The following is a 22,643-nucleotide window of genomic DNA, read 5'->3' on the forward strand; positions in this document are numbered from 1 at the left end:
AAAGATTGCACTTCCTGTGCCATGGGATCTTTCAATGCAATTGAGAGGGTAGTTAGTGCCCCAGTTTAATGCCTCATCTGCAGGATAGCATCTCTGGCAATGCGGCTCTCCCTCAGTACTGCACTGAAGAATTGGCCTCCATTTTGTGCTCCGGTCTCTGGGTGTTGTCTGAATACCCGTGCTTCTGACTTACCACATGGCCACAGCTGATATTTGAAGAATCCATTGCTTCCTAAGATTGTAGGCACCGAGTGGGGCTTGATGGGGCTTCCAGTCTTGGTTTTGAAAAAACCCTTGGCTGAAACATGAACCTGAGTCCAGTGGATATAAAGGATTCCATGACACTGTTTGAACAGAATGGAGTTTCTCCTGTTTTGGCCAAGGTACGTTCCTCAATTAATGCCACCAAATAACAGATTGAGTCGTCATTTGTCAATACTTTTGCTGTGCATAAATTGGGTGCCATGCTTGCTGACAAAATTCACTTCAAAAGCTAAAAAGAGTTTTGGAATGTCTTGATAGATGATCTATTGACACCACTGCCAACCAATGAGTGCACTGACCTATGGTAGGACTGACGAGAAACAAAGTCTATTTACTCAGCAAGCAGCAATTTTAGAAATCCCCCATAACTGCAGAAAATAACTTCTGATAATGGCAGAGCGATTTCACCAGCAAAATGCAGTGAGTGGAAAATAATACAAATTACCTGCATGAAATCAGTCGCAGTCACTTAGAGAATTGCCTTCCCTGGGCGTGATTGACAGGGGAAATTACCCAGTCATCTCCACGTTGGTTAGGAATTGTGGTGTTACTGCACGCGGGCATCACCTGAGGACTTGAAAGATATATACATGCAAGTTTATTCTTCTTTTCTCTCTGTTTCCCTCTTTCTCTCTCTGTATCCTTAAACTAGGTGTGAACTCCAAGTTTCATGAATTGTTTTCTTAAGGTGGGGACATGCAACATGAAGAAACTGAACTCATTCAATATTTCGCCAACAACATTGAGTAATCTGTGTTAGATTTTAGTTAAATTAAAGAGATTACCACATTATTTTATTTCAAATTATAGCATATCTCATGTCATTGATACAGAAGCCTAGTTTTGCATTCTAGTTTCCATCGTTCTGAATTTTAGTTTTCTAGCCTCGCCTACCTATGTTGAAAGCATGAGGGCAGCGCATTCAGTGATAGGACTGGAGAAGTAGGGCAGTGATAGGACTGGAGAATTAAGGCAGTGATAGGACTGGAGAATTAGGGCAGTAATAGGACTGGAGAATTGCGAGTGTTCCACCCTTATTCAAGAATGGGTGCAAGGATAATGCCAGTAACTACAGACCAGTCAGTTTGGCTTGGGAAACATCTGGAAACTAGTTTTGGGTGGCGGGGGGGGGGGGGGGGGGGGGGGCAGAATCAGTAGCTGTGTAGGCATATGCAGGATAATTAAGGAAATCCAGCATGGATTCATTCAGGGAAAATCATGTTTCACTAACTTGCTGGAGTTTTTTTGAGATGGTAACAAAGAAGGTTGATGGGGAAGTTCTGTTGATGTGGTGTATATGGATTTTCAAAAGACATTTTGTACAGTGCCACACAACAGGCTTCATGGAATTCTAGTTCATGGAATAAAAGGAAAAGTCACTTGGATAAGAAATTGGCTGAGTGACAGGAAACAATGTAGTGATAAATAGTTATTTTTCAGATTAGTGGAAGGTTTGTAGTGAGTTCCCTAGGGGTCAGTGTTTGGACCCTTGCCCTTCCTCCTGTATAGTAATGCCCAAGATTGTGGTGTTCAGGACATGATTCCAAAATTTGCGGAAGATATGAAAATTGTCAGTTGTGATGAGGGTAGCCTTCAACTCCAAAAGGACATGGACATGTTGATGGATTGCACAGACAAGTGGTCAATGAAGTTCAATGCAGAAAAGCATGAAGCGATTCATTTTGGCAGGAAGAATGTGGAGAGAAAGTATGAAATAAAGGAAAGATAAGGGAGGTGCAGGAACAAAGGGACCTCTGTGTATGTGCACATAAGTCTTTGAAGGCGGCAGGGCATGCTGAGAAGCAGTTAATAAAGCATATGGTATCCTGGGTTTTATTAATATGGGCATTGGGTACAAGAATAAAGAGATCGTGTTGAACTTATATAAGACACAAGTTAGGCCTCATCTGAAGTACTGCCTCCAGTTCTGGAGGCCAGACTTGAGGAAGGATGCAAAGGCATTGGAGAGAATACAGAGGAGATTCAGAGGAATGATTCCAGGGATAAATGACTGCAGTTATGAGGACAGATTGGAGAGGTTGGATCTGTTTTTCTTGGAGAAAAGAAGGCTGAGAGGAGAGTTGATAGAGCTATTCAAGATCTTGAGCGGTATAGACAGGGTAAATAATGAGAAACTGCTCACTCTCTCAAGAATACATCAAGAACTAGTGGTCACAGATTCAAAATATTGGGCAAAAGGTGTGGAAGTAATGCGAGGAAAAATGTTTTCACTCCGAGGGTGGTTAGAATCTGGAAAGAACTTCCTGAGATGGTGGTGGAGGCAGGTTCGACCGAGATATTCAAAAGAGCGACGGGGATAAGGCAGGAGAGTGGGATTAGGTAGAATGCTCTTTCTGTGAGCCAAGCCAGTGCAGGCAATGGCCTCCTTCACTGGAAGGATTCTTTGACAGGATGATGTAGATTTTGGGAGCTTAAGTGAATGGGCATTGCAGATTACAGGCTCTGTTATATGGTGGCTTTGCAATCATCGAATCCCTGCAGTGCAGAAGGAGGCCTTTCGGCCCATCGGGTCGGCACAAACCCTTGGAAAGAGCACCCTACCTAGGCCCATACACCCATTCTATCCCTGTAACCCAGTAACCCCACTTAACCTATGGGACACTAAGGGCAATTTAGCATGGCTAGTCCACCTAACCTGCACATCTTTGGACTGTGGGAGGAAACTGGAGCACCCGGAGGAAACCCAAGCAGACATGGGGAAAACGTGCAAACTCCACACAGTCACGGGAGGCCGGAGTTGAACTCCAGTCCCTGGCGCTGTGATGCAGCAGTATTAACCACTGTGCCACCATGCTGTCCCAGTCATTACATGTTAAAGAAAAATATGCTTCCCTCTCCCAGAAATATACTATTTGATTAGCTTTCAACATCTTTTTTCAGTTTTCTGAATTTTGAAGTAGTTCTGATGGTGATAGCGTCTCTCTTTCCCACCCTGCTCCCACCTGCTTTGTTCCTTTTGAATGGTTTAATGAGTGCAATCTTTTCATTTCACAGGTAGTACTTGGAACGTGACAGAAGCTCTGGACGATAAGTTAATGTGCTGCCCCATTGACTTGCTGTGTACAGAAAATGTCCAGACTGATGTTAGGGAAGACTTTGGAAAGAATATGCAAAGCAGTGCTCTTGTTGTGTCTAGTGCACTTTCTTATAATGATGATCTTCTATTTGGATGTCTACACTCAAAGGTTCGACATATTCAGCCGCTTTAACACTAGGAATTACTCCAAGATGCATCAGTACTTTAACATCTCAAAGCCCAATGGGACCTCACTGACTTTCCTGGGGGGCGAAGATCACTTTGTGTCAAGCAGGAAGTTGGAAAATAACCTTACAGTCACTAAGAAGCCTTTACCGATGTGCCCTGATGTCCCACAGGGGCTAGGTAGGCTGTTGAATTCAAGTTTATTTGTTTTTTTGTAAAACAAGAGCTTACTATGGGTTGAGCGTTAAAATGCATTGTGATTGAAGTTGTAAAGATGCTGTATTTCTAGTTCAGCAAAGAGTCTTCTCACGTTGCTCATGTTGAGGTTCTGCATCAACGGCCTGTCGTTTCCTCTTCATTGCTTCATTGATTCAAACTGGTACATTTCTTGGGAAACTTTCTGTAAAGAGGCAGAGCTGAACACACTGCAGCTTTCCATTCCTTCCTTGTTTTATCATATTGTTAGCAGGATATATCCATCATTCCAGTTAAGCTGCTGGAAGGAATGAATAAGTTGGACTTGAGATGTATTTTAACAGTTCTATCAAGAATTGATCAAATTAAAAACATAAATAATTGGCGGGTTGACGATGCGATATGCCAATTCAAGAGCAGAAATTACTTAAGGTGCTTCAACCAGACATAAATATTTACTGTCGCAGGATACTAATTAGGAGACTATGTTCTCTTGCTGGAGCTGAATTGCACCTGATGTGCACTCACACTGGGAGCACAAATCAACAACCAATTCCCAGTCCTTAGCCATGCAAATTTAGGCAGGATGAGGATTACGAGGTATTCCCTAGTGATGTCCCATGGCTGCCCCCCCCCCCCCCCCCCCCGGCAATGGAATTCAGCTCCCGTCCCTGCCGCTCCCCCCACCCCCTCCTGGATTTTCTCGCCATCCCCCCCCCCTCCCCTATGGAGGTGATCTGTACACCCCCAAGGAGTCTCTTTAATTGGGAGGTTTCTAGGTGTGCCTATTTAATTCGGGGGTCTCTTTAATTAGGGCGTATCATTAATTAGATGGTCTCTGGTGGGGGGGGATGTCAGGTCTTGCGGGGGGGGGGGGGAATTTCAGGTCTTGCATTGTGGAAGGGAGGGTGGCCCTCCGACGGACTGTGGGGGTAACAGCGAGTTCCACTGCGTCCGGTTTAGGCTTCCTAAGACCTGCACCAATTCTCGCCAACGTGATCCCAACCCAGAGGATGGGAGAATCACAAGGGCCCGGAAAATATAGTGCCTCCCCCGTTAATAGGATGCAAATGAGTCTTAATGACTTATTTGAATCCTCCCGCTGGCGCGGGGGTGAACCTCGGTCCCGACGCCAGTGGGAGACCAGAGCACCGGAACGGAATTAACACCCATTTTCTGCCCGATTCCGTATTCTCTGCCACCCGCCGCTGGTAGTGGCGTTCCTGATGTAATAATCTTTATTACTGTCACAAGTAGGCTTACATTAACACTGCAATGAAGTATGTGGCGGCTAATCCAGCCCATGATAGCTAAATGTTGAATGGCAGCAGTCATTGTGACTCTCAAATCTATCTGTACCAGACAGCGATCTTTGCTATAGAGATATCTACTGTTAATTTGACAAAGTTGGATTGAACTCTAACATTTAAAAAAAATCAACACGGATGTGAAGGCATTTTTTCAGTCTGCGCTCCCAATCTACCAACTTCATTTTTCTGCCCTTGTAACAGTTTAAGATTAAGCCAGTCTGATTGTAACCTTGATATCATATTTGACCCTGCGATGAACTTCCGACTTCCTATTTGTGCCTAGAAATTAAGATAGCCTATTTCCTCCCCCATAACATTGCCCGATTTGACCTTGTTTCAAGCTCCTCTGCTGTTGAAATCCTCATTTCTGCTTCCCTTACCTCCAGACTTGACTACTCAAATGAACTCCTGGCTAGTCTCACACTCTCTACAGTCCGAGATATCTGCTCTCCAATAATTCAGGCCTCTTGTGCCTCTCCAATTTTAATCACTTTACTGGTGGTGACTGTGCCTTCAGTTGCCTTGCCCCAAGCTCTGGAATACCCTCCCTAAACCTATCTGCCTTTCTAATTCATTTTTGTTCGATAACATGCATCTTAAAACCTGCCTCTTTAGCCAAGCTTTGGGTCATCTGACTTAATATATTTTCTTATGTGGTTACGTGTTTACTTTGTTTTATAATGCTCCTGTGGGATGTTTAGTTATGTTAAAGATGCTAGATAAATATAAGTTGTCATCATTGCCATTGGAATCAAGAGCACCACATTTGTTCATGGGTAACTATGGCGATGATGTGAACAATTCTATGATTCTGCATTTGAAGATTGTTCAGACTATTGAACATAAGGTGCAAGCCGGCAGCATGGATGAACGTCAGTGAAGTGCAGTCTGAGGAAGTATTTCCTTTGCAGAAGGTGGTGTCAATACGGTAATATGTCTGGGATGTCACATTTACCCTGTTTATGAATCAAAGAGGATGAATAAGCTATGGATTGATTCAACACTGACATTCAGTCCCCTTCTCCACTACAGGCACATTATTCTCTTTAGGAGGAACTGAGGTTACCGGAGAAACTAAGGTTACCCAGTGCGAAAAGGGTATTTTAAATACACGTGCTGCCATTTTGCTGCATGGCATTAAGGGGCAGAGTTTTTGAAGTAGGCCTTTCAGGATTCTGCCTCCCAGAAGACTTTGAGCACAGTTACTTTCTGTTCACATTGAGGTGAAGCTATTTGCCACATGATTATAGCTCCTCAGAACTTGAAACTGGGGTGATTCCAAAGAGTCCTCCTTTGCATTACTCCTGTTGTAGACTAGGTGTATATTTCCTTGTTTTGTTTTAAATAAACACTTGTAACCTAGCGGTTGTTTGAAACCTATTTTAATACTCTTGGCTTAACCTGACTCTTTTTTTTTTCAAAAAGATAATTTTACTTTTATCTCAGTCTGTCCTATGTGTAAAGTGTTGTTATTACCATGTCAGGGGGATAAGCACCCAAAGTGAGAGTGATTGACATGCAGTAAAGCCATAGTGATCCATATTTTCTGGTGTAGTGGCACATCTGTGGTGCAGTACCCATTGAACGGCACACAGGAAAGGTGACATTCAGGAATAAGTGACTTACGCTATTCATTGCGTCGCTCTGTATTTTACTGGTACTTTTATGCCATTCCATGCAGAAAATAACGAGGTTCGCTATCATCGCTATGCCCTCATTTTGCTGGATTAACACCAGTTTTCATGCCATTGTCCCTTTTACTAATTGAGTGACACTGATGGTCTAACAGCCCCGTGATTTATTGTTTCAAGATTGTTCCCTTTGTCACAGCTTGGAACTAATAGATATATTTGCCAATAACTTTGCATGAATTCTAAGAGTACATTTGAACAGTGGATTCTAATTGAGAACGATGTAGTGGCACCTGGCTTTCAAAGTTTGGCAAAGGTCAAAGAACAAGCTTTAATCCATTTGAAAGTGGAAAGAGAGAAGCCATTGTCAAGCGAGGAGATTTCTGGCCTAAAGATGAAAGGAAGAAATTATTTTTTGATTAAATAATTGCAGAAGCTGGTAAGTGGATGGGCTGGTACACAGGCTGATGCTTTAAAAGGATCTGGTTCGGGGCTATTAATATTTAAAAGGAAATGTGCACACCGTGTTTTAACCAATAAAACTGCCACAAGATTGCACATTTAAAAAAAAAACTGTTGTATAAAGAAGAAATTGAGTAAAGCACATGTGAATGAGTTAACACCATAGCCTATAACTATGTACCTTATGCACTCAGTACTTACTCTCCCAAGAATTCTCTTTGGTAAGACACATCAGTCGTAAAAGTTATTTAAAAGCAAAAAATTGCAGATGCTGGAATCTGAAATAAAAATAGAAAATGCTGGATTAAACTAGCATCTGTGGAGAGAGAAGCGGAGTAGATGTTTCGAGTCCGTATGAGTCTTTTACAGAACTGGAGCGGGATAGAAATGTAATGAATTATATAGTTGGCGAATGGGGGGGGGGGGGGGGGGGGGGGCAGAATGGAAGGTCAGGGGGTTCGGAACTGAGGAGGGTTTGACAAAGATGTCCTGGACGTAAGACAATGGGGGTGTTAATGGTCACATTAAGGATTGAAGAAATGCTGATAGTGACATAACGGTAAGAATGTGTTAATAGGAGAACAGAGATCAGTGTTCAGTTGAAGCAAAATGGAAAAACAAGGGACAGATGGCCCTATGGGAGAGGTGAACTGGTATTGGAGCAGACCAAGGGAACTAAAAAACAAAAAGGGGGCCAAGGTGGAGGGGAAAGTTCACCATGACAACATAGCCTGCTCTGGCCTATCCTCAAAATTACTTTAAGCTAATTATCACTCATTTACAGTTTCTTCTTATGACCTGTTTAAGTTAACCGTTTTTTTTGGTAACCTTTCGGGATTCACTGAATATTTTTTTGAACTAATTTAGGTCAAACTCTGAAACAAAAGCGTCTCTCTGGACTACACTTTTTTTTTTTACAAGCAGTGTAGACATCACATCTCCAGTTCTCCAGCTAAATGAACCCACCTGCGGTTTTATGATCTTGCATTTCTCACTGCTAACCTCATAAAACAACATTGCACCATCCTTTTAAGAGTAGACTCCAAGCTGCTTCAATTGCATTTATCCCATTTTCTACAGTTAAAATTCCTAAAACTAAAAATTATATACGAAAACACATGAACCATGAAGTAGATATCCGCAACATTAAGTGCTGAGATAGCTGCTTGCTACGTCATTTGAAATTAATTTCTGATGAATTGTTTGAAACCTTTGGATACATGGAGAATTTTATTCCTAAGTATGCTTTGCCCCGTGAACGTTTTTCATAATCATGTATCTTTGTTTGTCGGACGTTTTGATTTAGAATCGAGGCGCTCTCACTAGAATGAAATTGAGCTTACCTTTAACCCGCATTGTTGGTGACAATAACAAAGCGAATTATTTTTGCAAGCTTGAAATGAATTGGGTTATTTTATTTGTTTATTTGATGGTTGAGGCAATAAATTATTTTTTGAATTAATTTTTGGGATGTGGACGTCGCTGTCTATGTTAACATTTATTGCCCATACCAAATTGCCGTTGAGAAGTTGATGGTGAGCTAACGTCTTCAATTACTGCAGTCCACGTAGTCTAGGTCCACTAATAGTGCAGTTAGGGAGTGAGTTGCAGAATTTTGATCCAGCGGCAATGAAGAAATGGTGATATATTTCCAGGTAAGGATGGTAAGTGACTTGGGAGGGCAACTTCCAGGTGGTGGTGTTCCCATGTATACCACCAACGTACAGTTGCAGCAGTGTGCACGATCTACAAGATGGACTGCTGCAACTTCAGGCCCCTTTCAAACCCACGACCTCTACTACATAGAAGGATAAGGGCAGCAGATGCATAGAACACCACCACCTGCAAGTTCCCCTCCAAGCCACACAGCATGGTGACTTGGAACTATATCACCGTTCTATCAATGTCATTGGATCAAAAGCCTGGAACTCCCTCCCTAACAGCACTGTGAGTGTACCTACACCATATGGATTGCAGCGGTTGAAGAAGACAGCTCATCACCACCTCCCAAGGAATGGACAATAAATGCTGGCCTAGCCAGTTGCAACATAGTGTATGACGCTAGTGTTTGAGCAGCAGAACTTTGTGGCATCCAAGAGATGGGGTGGGACCTGATTTGATTGGTTGGCCAAAAGACTAGATTCTGCACAGGAATAGGTGCTGATTGGGTCCTATCCGAGTGGGATGATTTCCAGAGACTCCAGAAAAGCAGAGTTGAAGACCTGGAGACCGAGACAAGGATGTTCTGTCTCTATCTCACTCTCCCTCTCTCCCTACCTCTGAAAAGCTGTGAGCTGCAGTATTCCTGAACCTACAGAGAACCTGAATGAATTAGTCTACAGTGAAAACTATTACCGAGTGGAAACAGAAATCAAGAAGTGAGCTCCTTGAAGGAAGGTGTGCTAGAAACAGCCACCTGAAACAAAGACCTTATTATTTTCACCCCTCTCCTCCCCTTTGTTTTTTTGTCTTGTGTGAGTGTGTGTATAGAGAGGGTGGGGGCAAGTTAAAGTGGGGAATTAGATGATAGTTAACCAGTTGTATTTGCTGCATATTTCATTATAGTCCTTGATATAAATAAAATGAAATTGTGTTTAAATTTACAAGCCTGTTGAGTATAATTATTGGGCAGCTAAGGGCCAAGGACTTCAGATATTTTTTGAAGAATTATTGTGTTGCGACTCCGGGTCAAAGGGGATTGGAATTGACTGTACCCTAGCCCAGTGTGTCATAACAATACCCTTCGACATGGAGACAAGGAAGTGCTTGTAAGTGGCAGATGTGCTTTGTATATTTATCATTCTTCTTTGTTCTATTCCTGGCTGTGTGGCTTGCCCCCACTGACCTGGCCGTATTAGAGGCATTGTGTCATCATGTGCTAAGTTGTTAAATTGGCACGCACTGCGCGGACCACCACTTTTCACTTGGCTGCTGCATCTGTCCTTGTGAACCTCCTTTTCTGTTGGTCCCAGAGCCTGATCTGATGTGTTGGAATCTCCTAAAACTTCAACCTCAGCATCCACAAGTTGGGAAGCCTCGTGCTCTGTAACAAACCTCTCCAACATCTAACCGCCTTCCTAGCTGCGAGACGTGCAAAGGTTTGGCGGGGTGACCTCTTCAAGCTGCTGTCGGCGTTTAAGCACTGCAACTAACTTGCTACTTTCCACCCCATTCCAATACATGTGCTGTGGCTGGAGCTCAAATACACACTGGGCGCTCGTGTCACTGAGCAAGTGGACATCCTGCCGACCCTTCTGATGTAAGCTGTGGCAAGGCAGAATATCCAGACACGTGCGCCTGCCTTGGACCTGATTTATTTAACTTGACAACGTATTTATTTTTAGAACCTAACTGGCTGTATTAATATTTATGGTTGGCAGCTGCAGTTAAAGTCAGATTTCTCATTGAAATGTAATTTGCATGGCGCCTTTCCACAGCATTGTTCCAGCCGCACGATAACACTTCAGGCACATCTGAGATTCAGCTGTCCACGGCAGATATGCGCAGCTTTGTTCTGCTGCACAGTATATTGTGGAGCAACGATCTAATGGCAGGATGAAATTATGTTGATGAGCAAGGTGACTTCCAAATTGGATATTCCTGGTTTGCTCAGCTAATTGTGACATAGCAAGTAGGTTCCTGTGGATGATATGGTGATGTGATTTTCTCATTGCTAATCTTATGGTTTTGTGATAACTGCATGAAGACAGTGAAAAGATTTCAAGGAAACAATTGTTAAATGGGTTTAGGCATTAGGTCACAGAGCTGTAAAGGGAGACAAATGAGCTTATATTTGTTTATTGGAAAAAAGATTAAACTGGGGAGCTGTGAGCAACTGCTTTAAAGCTTGATGGTAATCTGGAAATGAATGCAGGCAGGCAGGTTGAACAAGATCATTAAATATGAATCAATTTAAAAAAAAAAATAATTTGTGGAATGTAGGCATCTTTTGCTTATCCCTAATTGCCCTTGAGAAGGTGGTGGTGAGCTGCCTTCTTGAACCGTTGCAGTCCATGTGGTGCACAAACACCCACTGTGCTGTTAGGGAGTGAGTTGCAAAATTTTGACCCAGCGACAGTGCAAGAATGGTGATATATTTCCAAGTCAGGACCGTGAGTGACTTGGGGAACCTCCAGGTGGTGGTGTTCCTATGTACCTGCTGTCCTTGACCTTCTAGATGGTAGCAGTAGTGGATTTGGAAGGTGCTGTACAAGGAGCTTTGCAGAATTCCTGCAGTGCAACTTGTAGATGGTACACACTGCTGCCCCTGTGTGTCGGTGGTGGAGGTAGTAAATGTTTGTGGAAGGTGTGCCAGTCAAGCAGACTGCTTTGGCCTGCTTGATGTTGAGCTTCTCGAGTGCAGTTAGAGCTGCACTCATCCAGACAGGTGGAGGGTATTCCATCACACTCCTGACTTGTGCCTTCTAAGTGGTGCAGAGGGTTTGGGGAGTCAGGAGGTGAGTTATATGCCTCAGGATGGCTAGCCTCTGACCTACTCTTGTCATCATAGCATTTATATGGCTAGTCCAGATCAGTGTCTGATCAATGATAACCCCCCCAGGATATCGATAATGGGGGATTCAGCGATGGTAATACTACTGCATATCAGGGGCGATGATTAGATTCTCTCTTGTTGGCCATGGTCATTGCCTGGCACTTCTGTGGCATCAATGTTACTTGCCACCTGTCAGCCCAAATCTGGATATCGTTCAGGTCTTGTTGTATATGGATAAGGTATGCTTGGATAAGAACATTTGCGCCACTGAATCTGTATCATCCAACAATCCACCGCCATAGACTCTTATTTAACCTCCTCAGTGTCATAAATAAATGCAGATGCAATTTCTCATAAGATAAATTTTAGTGATCTTTTTAGAAAATCATATTCATGCTACAGTTGAGGGCTGCGGTCATTGGAGCCTGGTTGGCAGGTTTTGATGGGCCTACGAGGCGAGCGAGGGGGGTGGGGGGGGGGGGTGGGGGAGGGATTGATGCTGGGAGATGTTTTTTCGAGAGGAAATGTAGGGGGGTGTGGTTTGGGAGGGGGGGGAAGGGATTTGATGTTAATAATGGATAGGGGTGGGTCAGGCTTATGGGGCAGGGCCCGGTGGTATGATGATGGTGGATAAGAAGGGTGGGGAGGGTGAGAGACCCCCAGTAAGGATAGTTACGTGGAACGTGAGGGGGTTAGGAGGTCCGGTCAAGAGGTCAAGGGTGCTTGCGCATCTTAAAAGTTTGAAAGCCGATGTAGCAATGCCGCAGGAGCCTCACTAGAGGGTGAACGACCAGGTGAGACTTAAGGGCTGGGTTAGTCAGGTGTTTCACTCTGGATTTGACGGAAGGGCTCGAGGGGTAGCGGTAATGGTCAGCAAAAGAGTACGCTTCCAGATGGAGAAGCTGGTGGCAGATCAGGGGGGTAGATATATGATTGTGACAGGGGCGCTGGAGGGGAGATTAGTGCTCTGTTAAGTGTATACGGTTCCAATTGGGACGATGTGGGATTCGCAAAGAACGTGTTTGGGGCCATTCCTGACTTGCACACACACAAATTGATGGTGGGGGGGGACTGGAACTTGGTGCAGGAGCCAAGGTTGGACAGGTCACGGCCGCGCTCACTGGTCCCAATGGGGGGGGGGGGCAAAGGCGTTAGCTGGGCAAATGGTGGAAATGGGGGGGGGGGGGTGGACCCTTGGAGGTTTCTGCACCCGAGGGAGCGGGAGTACTCCTTTTTCTCAGCGGTCCATAAGGTATATTCGCGGATCGACTTTTTGTTGGTGGGGAAGGCTTTGTTGGCTGGGGTTAAGAGGTCGGAATACTCGGCAATTGCAGTGTCAGATCATGCTCCGCATTGGGTGGATATGGTGCTGGAGAAGGGGGTAGCACAGAGGCCGGGGTGGAAATTAGATGTGGGACTTTTGGGGGGCCAAGTGCTCTGTAACAAAATTGAAACGGTAATGAAGGAATATGTAGGTTTCAATTGTACGGGTAAGGTGTCGAAGGCGGTCGTCTGGGAGGTTCTAAAGGCGGTGGTGAGGGGCAAGGTGATCTTGTTTAAAGCCAGGGTGGACAAAGAGGAGAGGTTGAAGCGGCAGAGGGTAATAGATGAGATGTTGGAGGTAGATAGGAGTTATGCAGAGGATGGGGACCCAGCAAAGCTGGAAAAGAGGAAGGAACTACAGGCGAGCTTTGACCGACTATCTACCAGGAAGGTGGTGCGCCAACTGAGACGAGCAAGGGGTGCAGTTTACGAACATGGAGATAAGGCTGTGTTAGCAGGTCAGCTCCGGAGGGAGGCAGCGGTAAGGGAAATTGTGCAGGTGAGGGGTAGGGCACGGAAGTTGGTGGTGGCACCGGATCTGATTAACAAGGATTTTGAGGAATTTTATGAGAGGTTGTACAGGTCAGAGCCACCTGGGGGAGACCGTGAGATGCAGGAATTTCTAGATGGGTTGGAGTACCCGAGGTTAGGGGAGGGGGACAGGGCTACATTAGTAGGAGCGATAGTGGAGCAGGAGATAAAGGATGCGATTGGGAGGATGCAGTCGGGGAAGGTGGCAGGGCCGGATGGGTTTCCGGTGGAATATTATAAAAAATTCAAGGATATGCTGGCACCCCTGATAGTGGGGATGTTTGAAGAGGCGATAGGGAAGGGGGTGTTGCCACAAACCTTGGGGCAGGCATCAATTTCCCTGTTGCTAAAAAAAGATAAGATCCAATGGAGTGTGGGTCGTATAGGCCCATATCACTTCTGAATGTGGACGCCTGAGTAGACTGGGACTGTACTCATTGGAGTTTAGAAGGATGCGGGGGGATCTTATTGAGACATATAAAATTATGAAGGGAATAGATAGGATAGATGCGGGCAGGTTGTTTCCACTGGTCGGGGAAAGCAGAACTAGGGGGCATAGCCTCAAAATAAGGGGAAGTAGATTTAGGACGGAGTGTAGGAGGAACTTCTTCACCCAAAGGGTTGTGAATCTCTGGAATTCCTTGCCCAGTGAAGCAGTTGAGGCTCCTTCTTTAAACGTTTTTAAGAAAAAGATAGATGCCTTTCCAAAGAATAAAGGGATTAAGGGTTATGGTGTACGGGCCGGAAAGTGGAGCTGAGTCCACAAAGATCAGCCATGATCTCATTAAATGGAGGAGCAGGCTCGAGGGGCCAGATGGCCTACTCCTGTTCCTAGTTCTTATGTTCTTATGTTCTAAAAGTATTGGCGAAGGTACTGGCGGGTAGGCTGGAAGAGTGCCTCCCGAAGGTAGTAGGTGAAGATCAGACGGGGTTCGTGAGAGGGAGGCAGCTCTTTTCAAACGTTAGACGGGTATTGAACGTCGTTATGGTGCCGGCAGAGGGGAAGGAAACAGAGGTGATTGTGACATTGGACGCTGAGAAGGCGTTCGACCGGGTAGAATGGGCGTACTTGATGGCAGTTCTGGAGCGGTTTGGGATTGGACCAAGGTTTGTGAACTGGGTAAAGCTATTATATAAGGAGCCGAAGGCGAGTGTCCGCACAAACGACATCAGCTCGAGATACTTTGCTCTCCACCGTGGGACGAGGCAGGGATGTCCTATGTCCCCCTGCTGTTTGCACTCGCGATTGAGCCGTTGGCCATCGCATTAAGAACTTTTGGGGGATGCAAAGGAATAGTGCGGGGAGGGATAGAGCATAGGGTGTCCTTATATGCCGATGACTTGCTGTTATACGTGTCGGAACCGAGTGTGTCGATAGGGGGAATATTGGAGCTGCTGCGATTGTTTGGGTCTTTCTCTGGGTATAAGCTGAATCTAGACAAGAGTGAGTATTTTGTGGAATCTCTGAAGGCTTTAATATGCTAGGTGTTTCCCCCAGCAGCTCAGGTACAGAATGAAGGCTGCTGGGGCGGCACGGGCTCTTATACCCCACCTAGCAGGGCGGAGCTACCACACAGCTTGACCAATAGGAAGCATTACCAGGTACCGTAATACCTCTACTACCACATTCACCCCCTGTTAAAAAAGAGTCCGGCAGGGGTGGTGGCCTGATACTACAAACATGGCAATGTGGTAAAATTAGTTATGGAGGTACCGTAATATTTCCGTTCAGCGTTTTGTAACTATTTACAATTCTAGTAACTATTTACAATTTATGATTTAAATTTACAATTTAAAATGAAGCAATCAGTCGATCGGGGGCCCTGGTCGTCCTCTGTGATCGTCAGAGCTTCGGTGATGACTCCGGTGGAGGCTCGGGCATCTGTGACTCCGGGTGAGTGGCCTCGATCTCTGTGGCAGCTTCGACACCCCTAGACGGCGCTGGTGGGGAAAACGGTTGACCTGGGAAGGAAGCGCCTGCGGGGTGCGTCGGTGGGTGGGGGGGGGGCCTAGACGGGGCTGGCGGAAGGACCGATCCCCCTGTAAGGTGCCCTGGTGGAGGGGAGGGTGGGACTGGTGGCTGGGGTGTGCGTGGGGCTCCGGCGGATGCCAGGTCTCGTAGGAACACCGTATCTTGTCGGCCGTCGGGGTACGGATACTGAGGGTTTGCGTGGAGAAGATGGACCCTCTCAACCAACGGGTCCGACTTGTGTGCCCGCACGTGTTTTCGGAGCAGGATGGGTCCGGGTGCTGCCAGAGGAGGACTCCCTGAGGAAGACAAGGAGACGTTCGTGAGGTGTCTGATTGGTTGTGGTACAAAGCAGTGACCGGATGGAGTGGAGGGCATCCGGGAGGACTTCCTGCCAGTGGGAGACTGGGAGATTCCTGGACCGTAGGGCCAGTAGGACGGTCTTCCAGACCGTTCCGTTCTCCCTCTCTACCTGTCCGTTATCCCGGGGGTTGTAACTGGTCGTCCTGCTCGAGGCGATGCCCTTGCTGAGCAGGAATTGACGCAGTTCGCCGCTCATAAAGGAGGACCCCCTATCACTATGTATGTAGGCGGGAAACCCGAACAGTGTAAAGATGCTATGGAGGGCCTTGATGACGGTGATTGCGGTCGGGGCAGGGGATGGTGAATGGGAACCGGGAGTACTCGTCAATCACGTTCAGGAAGTACGTGCTGCGGTCGGTGGAGGGGATGTGGCCTTGGAAGTCCATGCTGAGGCGTTCAAAGGGACGGGAAGCCTTTATCAGGTGCGCTTTCTCTGGCCGTTAGAAGTGCGGTTTGCACTCTGTGCAGATTTGGCAGTCCCTGGTGGCTGTCCTGACCTCCTCGATGGAGTAGGGCAGGTTGCGGGTCTTGATGAAATGGAAAAATCGAGTGACCCCCGAGTGGCAGATGTCCTCGTGGAGGGTTCGGAGGCGGTCCACCTGTGCGTTGGCACATGTGCCGCGGGACACGGCGTCAGGAGGCTCGTTTAGCTTCCCGGGACGATACAAGATCTCGTATTTGTAGGTGGAGATTCGACCCTCCACCGCAAGATCTTATCGTTTTTTATCTTGTCCCGCTGTGCATTATCGAACATGAAAGCAACCGACCGTTGGTCAGTGAGGAGAGTGAATCTCCTGCCGGCCAGGTAATGCCTCCAATGTCGCACAGCTTCTACTATGGCCTGGGCCTCCTTTTCGACTGAGGAGTGGCGGATTTCGGAAGCATGGAGGGTACGTGAGAAGAAGGCCATGGGCCTGCCCGCTTGCTTGAGGGTGGCTGCCAGAGCTACGTCAGACGCGTCGCTCTTGACCTGGAAGGGGAGGGACTCGTCGATGGCGTGCATCGTGGCCTTTGCAATGTCCGTTTTGATGTGGCTGAAGGCCTGGCGGGCCTCTATCGACAGGGGAAAAGCTGGGGATTGGATCAGGGGATGGGCCTTGTCCGCATAGTTGGGGACCCACTGGGCATAGTAACTGAAAAACCCGAGGCAGCGCTTCAGGGCCTTGGAGCAGTGAGGGAGGGGATACTCCATAAGGGGGCGCGTGCGCTCAGGGTCGGGGCCTATAACTCCATTTCGCACTACATAGCCGAGGATGGCTAGGCGGCCGGTGCTAAAAACGCATTCGTTCTTGTTGTATGTAAGGTTAAGGATCTTTGCGGTCTGGAGGAATTTTCGGAGGTTGGTGTCGTGGTCCTGATGGCCGTGGCCGCAGATGGTGACATTATCGAGATACGGGAATGTTGCCAGTAAACCGTACCGGTCAACCATTCAGTCCATCTCACGCTGGAAGACCAAGACCCCGTTGGTGACACCGAAGGGAACCCTTAAGAAGTGATAGAGCTGCCCATCTGCCTCGAAGGCAGTGTATTTGCGGTCACTAGTGCGGATGGGGAGCTGGTGGTAGACGGACTTAAGATCCACCGTGGAGAAGACCTTGTAATGCGCGATCCTGTTTACCAGGTCGGATATGCGGGGGAGAGGGTACGCGTCCAGCAGCGTAAACCTGTTGATGGTCTGACTGTAGTCGATGACCATCCTATGCTTCTCCCCGGTCTTTACCACCATTACTTGAGCTCTCCAGGGACTGTTGCTGGCTTCAATGACTCCTTCCCTCAGTAGCCTTTGGACCTCTGACCGAAAAAGATCCGGTCCTGGGCACTGTACCGTCTGCTCCTGGTGGCGACAGGTTTGCAATCCGGGGTGAGGTTCGCAAACAGGGAAGGCGGGTCCACCTTGAGGGTCGCGAGGCAGCAGACAGTGAGGGGGAGTATAGGGCCGCCGAATTTGAAAGTTAGACTTTGGAGATTACACTGGAAGTCTAACCCCAGGAGTGTGGCCGCGCAGTGGTGGGGAAGGACATAGAGCCGGTAATTTTTAAACTCCCTTCCCTGGACTGTGAGGTTTGCTACACAAAACCCCTTTATCTCTACTGAGTGGGAACCGGAGGCCAGGGAGATTTTTTGATTAACGGGTGGACGAGAAGAGAACAGCGCCTTATCGTGTCTGGGTGTATGAAGCTCTCCGTGCTCCCAGAGTCGATTAGGCAGGACGTCTCATGCCCGTTGATAAATACAGTCGTTGTAGCAGTTGAGAGTGTTCGAGGCCGGGATTGATCCAGAGTCACCCAGGCTAATCTCAGCAGTTGAGTGTTCTCTTCGGGCAGTGTGTGGTCAGCCGAGCTGGGGTCCTGGGGGTCCATCCAAGATGGCGGCTCCCATTGGTTGCACATGGCTGGAGGTGCACAAAATGGCAGCGCCCATCCATCTAACGTGGCGTCTGCAGGAAAAGGTGGCGGCGCCCGGGGGCCGCACGTGGCTCTGGAGTAGGAAGATGGCGGCGCCTGCTGGCCGCACGGGGACCGTGTAGAGGTTTGTGGTAGCGGTCCACATTCGCCGCCGGAGACCGCGTCAACCGCACGGGCCTGGCATACCACCACAAAATGACCCTTTTTACTGCATCCCTTGCAGGTGGATGCGCGGGCCGGGCAGCGCTGGCGGGGGTGCTTGGCCTGCCCGCAAAAGTAGCAGCGGGGCTCCCCGGGGTTGCCAGGCCGCCTTGCAGCACAAGCTTGTGGGGGGATGGGGGATGTCTCGGGGTCGGCTGCGGAGGGGCTCCACGCTGCCCAGGGGGCTGCCACGCGGTCGGGAACGTAAGCGCGGGCGTTTCTGGAGGCTACATCCAGGGAACCTGCAAGGGCCCGTGCCTCCTTGAGACCTAGACTGTCTTTTTCCAGCAATCGCTGGCGGATTTGGGAGGACAGCATACCTGCCACGAAAGCGTCCCGGACCAAGAGTTCAGTGTGTTCGCTCGCCGAAACTTGCGGGCAGCTGCAGTTTCTCCCCAACACCAGGAGTGCACGGTAGAATTCTTCCAGTGATTCCCCAGGGATTTGTCGCCTCGTTGCTAGCAGATGTCGGGCGTAGACCTGGTTTACCGGGCGAATATAATGACCGAAGTCTGAATCTAAGTCTTCCGCTTCCTTGATGAGGGTGTAAATCTCCGGGCTCGCGCTCGAGTGCAGGACTTACATTTTCTGTTCTCCCGTGGGTGTGTTTTCGGCCGTTCCGAGATATCCTTTAAAACACGCCAGCCAGTGCTTGAAGATTGCCGCAGAGTTCGCCGTGTGGGGGCTGAGTTGCAGACACTCCGGCTTGATTCAGAGCTCCATCCTTTTAAATCTAGCTTATTAAATTGATCCACGATCAATGACTACTAAAGCGATGTTGTAGTCCAACTGGAGGCTTTAATCAACTAGATGTTTCCTCCAGCAGCTTAGGTACAGAATGAAGGCTGCTGGGGTGGCACGGGCTCTTATACCTCGCCTAGCAGGGCGGAGCTACCATACAGCTTGACCAATAGGAAGCATACAATTTCTACCAATGGTGTTCCAGCATTACCAGGTACCGTAACACCTCTACTACCACACTCACTTTAGGTACCTGAGGGTGCAGGTTGCCCGGGAGTGAGGGGCATGGGGGGGGGGGGCTCCGCAGGTACAACATTTCTAGTTTGGTGGGGAGAGTGAAAGCTGATCTGGTAAGGTGGGATGGTCTCCCTCTGTCACTGGCGGATCGGGAACAGGCGATTAAAATGAACGTGTTGCCACGATTTCTTTTATTATTCACTGCCTGCCCATTTTCCTGCCAAAGGCTTTTTCCAGAGAGATTGAGGGAAGGATTACGTTGTTCATATGGGGAGGGAAGGTGGCCAGAGTTAGAAAGGTGCTACGACAGAGGGGAAGGCAGGCAGGGGGTTTGGGTCTTCCGAACCTGATGTACTACTACTGGGTGGCGAATGTGGAGAAGGTGCGGAGCTGGGTCAGAGGGATTGATCCCCAGTGGGTCAGAATGGAGGAGAGTTTGTGCAGGGGGTCGGGATTGAAAGCACTAGCAACAGCGCTGCTCCGATAGCTCTGGGGAAATACTCAGGGAGTCCGGTAATAATAGCTTCATTGAGAATTTGGAGGCAGTTTCGCCAACTCTTTGGGTTGGGGGCAGGTTCAAGGGAAATGCCGATTCGGGGGAACCACAAATTTGAGCCAGGAAAGTGGGATGGAAATGGGAGGAGAAGGGAATTAAGACACTGAAAGATTTGTTTCTTAGGGGTCGGTTTGCAGGATTGAGGGAGCTGGAAGCGAAGTATGGGCTGGAGCAGGGGGAAATGTTTAGATACATGCTGGTTCGAGATTTTGCCAGAAAGGAGGTACAGACCTTCCCGGAGGAGCCGGCCTCCACATTGCTGGAGGAGGTGCTGACAACAGGGGGACTGGAGAAGGGGGTAGTGTCAGCGGTCTACGGAGCTATTTTGGAGGAGGAGAAGGTACCGCTGGAAGGGATCAAAGCAAAGTGGGAGGAAGTGGTGGGAGAGGATATGGAGGAGGGGTTCTGGTGTGAGGTGCTCCGGAGAGTGAATGCCTCCACCTTGTGTGCGAGCTTGGGGCTGATACAGCTGAAGGTGATATACAGAGCACACCTCACGAGGGCGATGATGAGCTGATTCTTTGAAGGATTAGACAATGTGTGTGAACGTTGGGGGGGGGGGGAAGCGCGATAATCACGCTCATATGTTTTGGTCCTGTCCAAAGCTAGAGGATTACTGGACGGAGGTTTTTAGGGTAATTTCTAAAGTGGTGCACATTGTTGCTAACTTTTGGTTGGTTTAATTGGCTCTGTTTTATAACCTTTGCTCTAGAGTCGCCGGGAATCTTTATGATACCACCACGAGGTTCAAGTTCAAGTACTGATCAATAACTCAACACACCAATTAGTAAGATTCAAATCAAAACACATTTATTATACACAGTCAATCGCTACTCATGCATAAATTCTACTTAATAAACTATCTCTATAACTAACAGGCCTATACTTAGCTTTGGACTGGCCCACCAGGTCAGGGGAACAAATGGCCTTCCGTTCAGGTCCTGAGTCTGCGGGATTCAAAAGCTGGTATGGGCTGGTAGCTAGGAGCGCCTATCTCGTAGTGAGCGTTGACTTGAGACTTACTTGCTTGGAGGCAACCAGACAGGTCACTGCCAAGGGTTGGTTCAAGTTGCTGAGTGACCCTGCCAAAGAAGGACGATTTGAACTTGGGGGCTTTACTTTATAGTCCCCAAGGGCTTCCCGCCCTTTGGGGCGGACCCCGTACCTGGTTCCAAGTGATACTTTCCGATCACTTGGATCGATTTCTCCAATGCTGGAGCGGTTCCCTGATCGCTGGGCGGTCTTAAATGTCCGTTGGCCTTCCTTTGTCTTGGCTCCTGCTGGCGCCGAGGAGTCTGGCTTGGCTTTATTTACCTTAACTGTTGCCATTGTGCCTGGGAATCGCACATTACTATGTAGATGGCTGCTACATTACTGTGCAGATGGCTGCTGGTTTCGATGCTGTCTGGTTGTTTTGCAGGTTCCAATATACATGATTTCTGTATTTGCTAGTCTTTGCCTGTGTTGGCTGAATTTCCCTTCAGCCTTTGCGGTTCTCCATTTTAAGTCGGGAAGTGGCCAACTCAGGTGGCTACACACCCTCCTTGTGATCCTAACGCGATGCGTGAAGGATCATATAACTGCGTTGTCTTCATTCCCTGACCCGGCGAGCACTCTTCTGTGGCCTCTACACTGACCATAACTATGCAAGAAAATTTTCACTAACATTCTAAGTGGCGCTATGTCAAAACAGGGACATGCATTACAAAATAAAAAAACGGTACCTCTAACTGTCCTTAATAAACTACACTCACTCAAACATTCAATCATACTAACTTCCTAAACAATACAAAATGAAAGCAGCATTTACATTTTTCCTGGCTTGGCAGTCAAGCACAGGGTTGTACAATTTTTCCATTTCTTTATTTACAGAAGAACGCAAACGAATGTCCTTTATTATAGATAGAGGGGTTTGGGGTCCTGGGGATAACTGAACATAGGGGATCTTATTCTGTATACCTTCTCCATTTCCTCATGCGGAGAGTCTGCACGATGCTGCAGAGTATCACCAACACTAATAGGGATTCGACTACGTAGGAAAGGAAGTACCATGTTATGAGCTTATCACACCATGATGGTGTGGAGTTGCCTGTTACTGGGCTCTGGGTGCTATGGGGAAGTGAATCATTAACGGCTGGGGGTGTTGGGGTCAGGGGGATCGCGCGCAACCGGGTGCACATTATGACAAAAAACACGTATGCCGTCTTCATTGCTGTCTTCGTCTTTCTCTTCTCTTCTCTTTCTTTCTGTTTCGTCCCTTTTCCTGGAGCTTCTGGAGTTCTGTGGGATCAAGCATAGTGTCTGTTACTATCTTGGTTTAATATCTCGTCTGTTAGTATGTCTGTCCTTCAGTGCCAATTCTCCTTTTGCAATTTGTCACCATGTGTGACTCCCTCATTTTTTTTTTATTTAAAAAAAAAAGAATATTCAGGAGAAGACACACTTAAAAATACTGAAACAGTGCGAGCCGTCTCACAGGCTGTGCGATTTACCATCCAAATGTTTGAGGATGTAAATAGCATAGGGATGGCAACCTAAGGGTCGCCTGAAAATAAAACAAAACTTTTTGAACCAAAAGTGCCGAAATGAGGTGCGTATGGGCCACGACGGGTAAGATTTGGATGGAATCCCCGAGTAGGACGGCGACCAATGCCGTGTGTGCTCTACCCGAGCATAGCTGACCAGAGGGGGGTCCTCAGGCAGGGCGGGTCCCAATGCCGTATCTCCACTGCCTGAG

General features: G+C 47.6%; 1 protein-coding gene across 2 annotated transcripts in view; it reads left to right on the plus strand.

Annotated features, from left to right (window-relative positions):
- b4galt2 (UDP-Gal:betaGlcNAc beta 1,4- galactosyltransferase, polypeptide 2) overlaps positions 1 to 22,643 on the plus strand; it is a 612,340-nt gene that overhangs the window by 81,106 nt on the left and 508,591 nt on the right. For both annotated transcript variants that reach the window (XM_072510742.1, XM_072510743.1), the window contains exon 2: positions 3,280 to 3,667. In XM_072510742.1, coding sequence (XP_072366843.1) covers positions 3,355 to 3,667 — 313 coding nt within the window. In that variant the 5' untranslated portion in view covers positions 3,280 to 3,354. The remainder of the gene's footprint in view (positions 1 to 3,279; positions 3,668 to 22,643) is intronic.

The sequence above is a fragment of the Scyliorhinus torazame genome, chromosome 7 (genome assembly GCF_047496885.1).
Source record: "Scyliorhinus torazame isolate Kashiwa2021f chromosome 7, sScyTor2.1, whole genome shotgun sequence".
Taxonomy (NCBI): domain Eukaryota; kingdom Metazoa; phylum Chordata; class Chondrichthyes; order Carcharhiniformes; family Scyliorhinidae; genus Scyliorhinus; species Scyliorhinus torazame.